The 9794-nt window shown below is 48.4% G+C and overlaps 1 protein-coding gene across 1 annotated transcript in view; it reads right to left on the bottom strand.

Moving 5' to 3' along the window:
- Nucleotides 1-7289: 7289 nt before the first annotated feature.
- The window catches only part of LOC141078717 (ubiquitin carboxyl-terminal hydrolase 25-like), a 64845-nt gene continuing 62340 nt past the window's right edge, over nucleotides 7290-9794 (bottom strand). The window contains exon 15 of the mRNA XM_073565211.1: nucleotides 7290-7538. Coding sequence (XP_073421312.1) covers nucleotides 7305-7538 — 234 coding nt within the window. The 3' untranslated portion in view covers nucleotides 7290-7304. The remainder of the gene's footprint in view (nucleotides 7539-9794) is intronic.

The following is a 9794-nucleotide window of genomic DNA, read 5'->3' as shown; positions in this document are numbered from 1 at the left end:
AGCTAGTCCTGACTCTCCAACGAGTGCTGAATGAGCTAGTCCTGACTCTCCAACGAGTGCTGAATGAGCTAGTCCTGACCTCTCCAACGAGTGCTGAATGAGCTAGTCCTGACTCTCCAACGAGGCTGAATGAGCTATTCCTGACTCTCCAACGAGTGCTGAATGAGCTAGTCCTGACTCTCCAACGAGTGCTGAATGAGCTAGTCCTGACTCTCCAACGAGTGCTGAATGAGCTAGTCCTGACTCTCCAACGAGTGCGAATGAGCTAGTCCTGACACTCCAACGAGTGCTGAATGAGCTAGTCCTGACTCTCCAACGACGTGCTGAATGAGCTAGTCCTGACTCTCCAACGAGTGCTGAATGAGCTAGTCCTAGACTCTCCAACGAGTGCTGAATGAGCTAGTCCTGACTCTCAACGAGTGCTGAATGAGCTAGTCCTGACTCTCCAACGAGTGCTGAATGAGCTAGTCCTGACTCTCCAACGAGTGCTGAATGAGCTAGTCCTGACTCTCCAACGAGTGCTGAATGAGCTAGTCCTGACTCTCCAACGAGTGCTGAATGAGCTAGTCCTGACTCTCCAACGAGTGCTGAATGAGCTAGTCCTGACTCTCCAACGAGTGCTGAATGAGCTAGTCCTGACTCTCCAACGAGTGCTGAATGAGCTAGTCCTGACTCTCCAACGAGTGCTGAATGAGCTAGTCCTGACTCTCCAACGAGTGCTGAATGAGCTAGTCCTGACTCTCCAACGAGTGCTGAATGAGCTAGTCCTGACTCTCCAACGAGTGCTGAATGAGCTAGTCCTGACTCTCCAACGAGTGCTGAATGAGCTAGTCCTGACTCTCCAACGAGTGCTGAATGAGCTAGTCTGACTCTCCAACGAGTGCTGAATGAGCTAGTCCTGACTCTCCAACGAGTGCTGAATGAGCTAGTCCTGACTCTCCAACGAGTGCTGAATGAGCTAGTCCTGACTCTCCAACGAGTGCTGAATGAGCTAGTCCTGACTCTCCAACGAGTGCTGAATGAGCTAGTCCTGACTCTCCAACGAGTGCTGAATGAGCTAGTCCTGACTCTCCAACGAGTGCTGAATGAGCTAGTCCTGACTCTCCAACGAGTGCTGAATGAGCTAGTCCTGACTCTCCAACGAGTGCTGAATGAGCTAGTCCTGACTCTCCAACGAGGCTGATGCTAGTCCTGAATGAGCTAGTCCTGACTCTCCAACGAGTGCTGAATGAGCTAGTCCTGACTCTCCAACGAGTGCTGAATGAGCTAGTCCTGACTCTCCAACGAGTGCTGAATGAGCTAGTCCTGACTCTCCAACGAGTGCTGAATGAGCTAGTCCTGACTCTCCAACGAGTGCTGAATGAGCTAGTCCTGACTCTCCAACGAGTGCTGAATGAGCTAGTCCTGACTCTCCAACGAGTGCTGAATGAGCTAGTCCTGACTCTCCAACGAGTGCTGAATGAGCTAGTCCTGACTCTCCAACGAGTGCTGAATGAGCTAGTCCTGACTCTCCAACGAGTGCTGAATGAGCTAGTCCTGACTCTCCAACGAGTGCTGAATGAGATAGTCCTGACTCTCCAACGAGTGCTGAATGAGCTATCCTGACCTCCAACGAGTGCTGAATGAGCTAGTCCTGACTCTCCAACGAGTGCTGAATGAGCTAGTCCTGACTCTCCAACGAGTGCTGAATGAGCTAGTCCTGACTCTCCAACGAGTGCTGAATGAGCTAGTCCTGACTCTCCAACGAGTGCTGAATGAGCTAGTCCTGACTCTCCAACGAGTGCTGAATGAGCTAGTCCTGACTCTCCAACGAGTGCTGAATGAGCTAGTCCTGACTCTCCAACGAGTGCTGAATGAGATAGTCCTGACTCTCCAACGAGTGCTGAATGAGATAGTCCTGACTCTCCAACGAGTGCTGAATGAGATAGTCCTGACTCTCCAACGAGTGCTGAATGAGATAGTCCTGACTCTCCAACGAGTGCTGAATGAGATAGTCCTGACTCTCCAACGAGTGCTGAATGAGATAGTCCTGACTCTCCAACGAGTGCTGAATGAGATAGTCCTGACTCTCCAACGAGTGCTGAATGAGATAGTCCTGACTCTCCAACGAGTGCTGAATGAGATAGTCCTGACTCTCCAACGAGTGCTGAATGAGATAGTCCTGACTCTCAACGAGTGCTGAATGAGATAGTCCTGACTCTCCAACGAGTGCTGAATGAGATAGTCCTGACTCTCCAACGAGTGCTGAATGAGATAGTCCTGACTCTCCAACGAGTGCTGAATGAGATAGTCCTGACTCTCCAACGAGTGCTGAATGAGATAGTCCTGACTCTCCAACGAGTGCTGAATGAGATAGTCCTGACTCTCCAACGAGTGCTGAATGAGATAGTCCTGACTCTCCAACGAGTGCTGAATGAGATAGTCCTGACTCTCCAACGAGTGCTGAATGAGATAGTCCTGACTCTCCAACGAGTGCTGAATGAGATAGTCCTGACTCTCCAACGAGTGCTGAATGAGATAGTCCTGACTCTCCAACGAGTGCTGAATGAGATAGTCCTGACTCTCCAACGAGTGCTGAATGAGATAGTCCTGACTCTCCAACGAGTGCTGAATGAGATAGTCCTGACTCTCCAACGAGTGCTGAATGAGATAGTCCTGACTCTCCAACGAGTGCTGAATGAGATAGTCCTGACTCTCCAACGAGTGCTGAATGAGATAGTCCTGACTCTCCCAACGAGTGCTGAATGAGATAGTCCTGACTCTCCAACGAGTGCTGAATGAGATAGTCCTGACTCTCCAACGAGTGCTGAATGAGATAGTCCTGACTCTCCAACGAGTGCTGAATGAGATAGTCCTGACTCTCCAACGAGTGCTGAATGAGATAGTCCTGACTCTCCAACGAGTGCTGAATGAGATAGTCCTGACTCTCCAACGAGTGCTGAATGAGATAGTCCTGACTCTCCAACGAGTGCTGAATGAGATAGTCCTGACTCTCCAACGAGTGCTGAATGAGATAGTCCTGACTCTCCAACGAGTGCTGAATGAGATAGTCCTGACTCTCCAACGAGTGCTGAATGAGATAGTCCTGACTCTCCAACGAGTGCTGAATGAGATAGTCCTGACTCTCCAACGAGTGCTGAATGAGATAGTCCTGACTCTCCAACGAGTGCTGAATGAGATAGTCCTGACTCTCCAACGAGTGCTGAATGAGATAGTCCTGACTCTCCAACGAGTGCTGAATGAGATAGTCCTGACTCTCCAACGAGTGCTGAATGAGATAGTCCTGACTCTCCAACGAGTGCTGAATGAGATAGTCCTGACTCTCCAACGAGTGCTGAATGAGATAGTCCTGACTCTCCAACGAGTGCTGAATGAGATAGTCCTGACTCTCCAACGAGTGCTGAATGAGATAGTCCTGACTCTCCAACGAGTGCTGAATGAGATAGTCCTGACTCTCCAACGAGTGCTGAATGAGATAGTCCTGACTCTCCAACGAGTGCTGAATGAGATAGTCCTGACTCTCCAACGAGTGCTGAATGAGATAGTCCTGACTCTCCAACGAGTGCTGAATGAGATAGTCCTGACTCTCCACAGTGCTGAATGAGATAGTCCAACAGTGCTGAATTGAGATAGTCCTGACTCTCCAACGAGTGCTGAATGAGATAGTCCTGACTCTTCCAACGAGTGCTGAATGAGATAGTCCTGACTCTCCAACGAGTGCTGAATGAGATAGTCCTGACTCTCCAACGAGTGCTGAATGAGATAGTCCTGACTCTCCAACGAGTGCTGAATGAGATAGTCCTGACTCTCCAACGAGTGCTGAATGAGATAGTCCTGACTCTCCCAACGAGTGCTGAATGAGATAGTCCTGACTCTCCAACGAGTGCTGAATGAGATAGTCCTGACTCTCCAACGAGTGCTGAATGAGATAGTCCTGACTCTCCAACGAGTGCTGAATGAGATAGTCCTGACTCTCCAACGAGTGCTGAATGAGATAGTCCTGACTCTCCAACGAGTGCTGAATGAGATAGTCCTGACTCTCCAACGAGTGCTGAATGAGATAGTCCTGACTCTCCAACGAGTGCTGAATGAGATAGTCCTGACTCTCCAACGAGTGCTGAATGAGATAGTCCTGACTCTCCAACGAGTGCTGAATGAGATAGTCCTGACTCTCCAACGAGTGCTGAATGAGATAGTCCTGACTCTCCAACGAGTGCTGAATGAGATAGTCCTGACTCTCCAACGAGTGCTGAATGAGATAGTCCTGACTCTCCAACGAGTGCTGAATGAGATAGTCCTGACTCTCCAACGAGTGCTGAATGAGATAGTCCTGACTCTCCAACGAGTGCTGAATGAGATAGTCCTGACTCTCCAACGAGTGCTGAATGAGATAGTCCTGACTCTCCAACGAGTGCTGAATGAGATAGTCCTGACTCTCCAACGAGTGCTGAATGAGATAGTCCTGACTCTCCAACGAGTGCTGAATGAGATAGTCCTGACTCTCCAACGAGTGCTGAATGAGATAGTCCTGACTCTCCAACGAGTGCTGAATGAGATAGTCCTGACTCTCCAACGAGTGCTGAATGAGATAGTCCTGACTCTCCAACGAGTGCTGAATGAGATAGTCCTGACTCTCCAACGAGTGCTGAATGAGATAGTCCTGACTCTCCAACGAGTGCTGAATGAGATAGTCCTGACTCTCCAACGAGTGCTGAATGAGATAGTCCTGACTCTCCAACGAGTGCTGAATGAGATAGTCCTGACTCTCCAACGAGTGCTGAATGAGATAGTCCTGACTCTCCAACGAGTGCTGAATGAGATAGTCCTGACTCTCCAACGAGTGCTGAATGAGATAGTCCTGACTCTCCAACGAGTGCTGAATGAGATAGTCCTGACTCTCCAACGAGTGCTGAATGAGATAGTCCTGACTCTCCAACGAGTGCTGAATGAGATAGTCCTGACTCTCCAACGAGTGCTGAATGAGATAGTCCTGACTCTCCAACGAGTGCTGAATGAGATAGTCCTGACTCTCCAACGAGTGCTGAATGAGATAGTCCTGACTCTCCAACGAGTGCTGAATGAGATAGTCCTGACTCTCCAACGAGTGCTGAATGAGATAGTCCTGACTCTCCAACGAGTGCTGAATGAGATAGTCCTGACTCTCCAACGAGTGCTGAATGAGATAGTCCTGACTCTCCAACGAGTGCTGAATGAGATAGTCCTGACTCTCCAACGAGTGCTGAATGAGATAGTCCTGACTCTCCAACGAGTGCTGAATGAGATAGTCCTGACTCTCCAACGAGTGCTGAATGAGCTAGTCCTGACTCTCCAACGAGTGCTGAATGAGCTAGTCCTGACTCTCCAACGAGTGCTGAATGAGCTAGTCCTGACTCTCCAACGAGTGCTGAATGAGCTAGTCCTGACTCTCCAACGAGTGCTGAATGAGCTAGTCCTGACTCTCCAACGAGTGCTGAATGAGCTAGTCCTGACTCTCCAACGAGTGCTGAATGAGATAGTCCTGACTCTCCAACGAGTGCTGAATGAGATAGTCCTGACTCTCCAACGAGTGCTGAATGAGATAGTCCTGACTCTCCAACGAGTGCTGAATGAGATAGTCCTGACTCTCCAACGAGTGCTGAATGAGATAGTCCTGACTCTCCAACGAGTGCTGAATGAGATAGTCCTGACTCTCCAACGAGTGCTGAATGAGATAGTCCTGACTCTCCAACGAGTGCTGAATGAGATAGTCCTGACTCTCCAACGAGTGCTGAATGAGATAGTCCTGACTCTCCAACGAGTGCTGAATGAGATAGTCCTGACTCTCCAACGAGTGCTGAATGAGATAGTCCTGACTCTCCAACGAGTGCTGAATGAGATAGTCCTGACTCTCCAACGAGTGCTGAATGAGATAGTCCTGACTCTCCAACGAGTGCTGAATGAGATAGTCCTGACTCTCCAACGAGTGCTGAATGAGATAGTCCTGACTCTCCAACGAGTGCTGAATGAGATAGTCCTGACTCTCCAACGAGTGCTGAATGAGATAGTCCTGACTCTCCAACGAGTGCTGAATGAGATAGTCCTGACTCTCCAACGAGTGCTGAATGAGATAGTCCTGACTCTCCAACGAGTGCTGAATGAGATAGTCCTGACTCTCCAACGAGTGCTGAATGAGATAGTCCTGACTCTCCAACGAGTGCTGAATGAGATAGTCCTGACTCTCCAACGAGTGCTGAATGAGATAGTCCTGACTCTCCAACGAGTGCTGAATGAGATAGTCCTGACTCTCCAACGAGTGCTGAATGAGATAGTCCTGACTCTCCAACGAGTGCTGAATGAGATAGTCCTGACTCTCCAATGAGTGCTGTATGAGCTAGTCGTGACTCTCCAACGAGTGCTGAATGAACTAGCCGTGACTCTCCAATGAGTGCTGTATGAGCTAGCCGTGACTTTCCGATGAGTGCTGTATGAGCTAGTCGTGACTCTCCAACGAGTGCTGCATGAGCTAGCCGTGACTTTCCGATGAGTGCTGTATGAGCTAGCCGTGACTCTCCAATGAGTGCTGAAGGAGCTAGCCATGACTCTCCAATGAGTGCTGTATGAGAAAGTCCTGACTCTCCGAGTGCTGAATGAACTAGCCGTGACTCTCCAATGAGTGCAGTATGAGCTAGTCGTGACTCTCCAACGAGTGCTGAATGAACTAGCTGTGACTCTCCAACGAGAGCTGAATGAGATAGTCCTGACTCTCCAACGAGTGCTGAATGACCTAGCTGACTCTCCAACGAGTGCTGTATGAGCTAGTCGTGACTCTCCAATGAGTGCTGAATGAACTAGTCCTGACTCTCCTACGAGTGCTGTATGAGCTAGCCGTGACTCTCCAACGAGTGCTGTATGAGCTAGTCGTGACTCTCCAACGAGTGCTGCATGAGCTAGCCGTGACTTTCTGATGAGTGCTGAATGAGCTAGCCGTGACTCTCCAATGAGTGCTGAAGGAGCAAGCCGTGACTCTCCAATGAGTGCTGTATGAGCTAGCCGTGACTCTCCAATGAGTGCTGTATGAGCTAGTCGTGACTCTCCAATGAGTGCTGTATCCCCATCAGTGTTTATCCAGATTGAGCAACTAGTTCCCCCTACTTTGCCATTCCAGCCCATCAGTCCAATTCATGTCTCACACCCTGGTTAATAGGTATACAATGTCTAACAATGAGTTAAGGTTGTCAAGCAGAACTTCCCTAGCAACAAGTCTGTCGTCCATTACATAGCTCAAGGTTGAGGCAGATTTAGTCAGGTTGCATTTAATGGGTCTTCTAAATATCCGATAATGTGATGTGCAGTCTATGAACACACAATACACACTTTACTATGAGACACAATGCAATATGAATGTTCAAGACACAAAAAAACAGGATGCTGCCGACAAATGAGAACATGAGTATAGTCAGTACCTTAAAGAACCCCGCCTCGGGCCCACACCTGTCATACACATTCCTGGATTTACCTATGGCCATGATAATGCCTTGCATGTTTGGGGTCATCATGACCTGCCACAGAGGATTCAAGTTTTATTGATCATCATATAGTAAGTGAAATAGATCATAAGCATGCAGAAATAAAACACGGATAAGCGAGCGGCCGCATGCATCTATGGCTGACGGTCTGATTGCAGTGCACCAGACAATGTTAATGGAGATGTATGAGAGAAGTGACAGGGGGGGGGGAAATCAATGGCAGCAGCAGCAGGCAGACATGCAGTACAAGATCCTCAGAGCATTAACCAGAAAATAAATGTAGGACATGACCATCCAGGAAGGCGAGGCCTAGGCATCCCTCTCGTACAATAGTCTGACTATATGATTGTAGTAGTAAAGATGGGGCACATTTATAAAAACGGTCTAAAAAACAAAAAATCAGTCTGTTGCCCAGAGCAACTAAAGAATAGCTTTCATTTTTCAACATCAGAATAGGAAATTAAAGTTGCGCCATGATTGGCTACAAAGATCATTTCATAAATCTCTCCCATTACTGTACTTTTTTTCCCCAAAAAATTTGCCATAGCAAAAACACTACAAGCACCAAAGTGGGATTACCCACTCAGCTACACAATCCTAGAATAATACGAAGACTTAGGAAATATGAGTCAACAAAAACGTAGGTCACTGTAGTTTTTTGCTATTTTATAGGGGATCCATTTGTCCATAAAACTCTTCCCCATTGTCAACAATTAGGAAAAGGATCATATTTGTAATATAAATCTCAAAGTGTTTCCACATAAAGAGACTACAAACCAGACGGTATGCTGATGGTTGGATCATTCATTCGAGAGATCTGACTGATCTGAAAATCGGATCCGTCCAATTCGGGACAATCGTAGTCTCATCTGTAGGACCTGAAAATCCTAAGCCACAATGCAGAACGTGTGGCATGATATGGAAAAGATGGATTTTTGGTTCTTACCGTAAAATCTCTTTCTTGGAGCCTTCATTGGGGGACACAGATTACCATGGGTGTATGCTGCTGCTGCTGCTAGGAGGCTGACACTATGCAAAAAACAAGAAAATTGACTCCTCCCCGGCAGTATACACCCACCGACAGATACCAAGTACCTCAGTTGGTGAGAAAGCAGTAGGAGAAGCCACGGATCTATAAACATATGTACCAACCCAACAAGGGACTCAAGGACCCAACACGGTACAACTTAAACAGGGAGGGTGCTGTGTCCCCCAATGAAGGCTCCAAGAAAGAGATTTTACGGTAAGAACCAAAAATCCATCTTTCTTTATCGCCTTATTGGGGGACACAGATTACCATGGGACGTTCCAAAGCAGTCCCAAGGGCGGGAACAGCAATAAGGAACGAAAGAACAGGAAGGGCTTAGGTCGGTCGATGCGCCACCGCCGCCTGCAGGACCTTCCTACCAACGACTGCATCGGACGAAGCCTGGGTATGAACCCTGTAGAACCTCGCGAACGTATGCAAGAACGACCAGGTCGCGGCCCTGCAAATTTGCAGAGCCGAAGCCTGGTGTCGAACGACCCACGAAGCTGCCACCACCCGGGTGGAGCGAGTTCTCACTCCCGGAGGCGGCCGTTTTTCCTGAAGACGGTATGCTTCCAGAATAGTAGAACGAATCCAGCGAGCGATCGTGGATTTGGATGCCGGAAGCCCTTTCCGGTGACCAGAGATGACCAGCAATGAATCGAATTGACGAAGTGAAGCAGTCCTAGCGAGATAAACACGCAAGGCTCTAACAACGTCCAGTTTGTGGAGTGACTTCTCAAGAGGGTGAGAAGGAGCAGGACAAAATGAAGGAAGAACGATATCCTCGTTGATGTGGAAGGAGGATACCACCTTTGGGAGAAAAGAAGGAACGGGCCTGAGGACGACTTTATCCTGATGGAGTACCAGCTAAGGAGAACGACATGACAGGGCCGCTAATTCAGAAACTCTTCTGATGGATGTTATGGCAATCAGAAAGGTTACCTTCCATGAAAGAAAAGACAAAGGAATGTCCTGGATGGGCTCAAACGGCGCTTTTTTTTTTGGAGAGCGCTAAGAACGAGATTGAGATCCCACGGTTCTATCGGTGAATGATGAGGAGGGGCCACATGAGCGACTCATTGGAGAAATGTCTGAACCTGCAGTAAAGAAGCGAGCTTCCTTTGAAAAAGGGTAAACAAAGCGGAAACCTGGCTCTTGAGGGTACTGAGAGACAGACTCGAATCTAAGCCAGGCCGGAGAAACCCAGTATGGACGGAATGGAAAAGGACGTTGGAAAGACTCTTATCATTGCACCAACG

The sequence above is a fragment of the Dendrobates tinctorius genome, unplaced genomic scaffold, assembly GCF_039654945.1.
Source record: "Dendrobates tinctorius isolate UK_male_01 unplaced genomic scaffold, ASM3965494v1 ptg000586l, whole genome shotgun sequence".
Taxonomy (NCBI): domain Eukaryota; kingdom Metazoa; phylum Chordata; class Amphibia; order Anura; family Dendrobatidae; genus Dendrobates; species Dendrobates tinctorius.
This window is presented reverse-complemented; position numbering and strand designations above follow the sequence as displayed.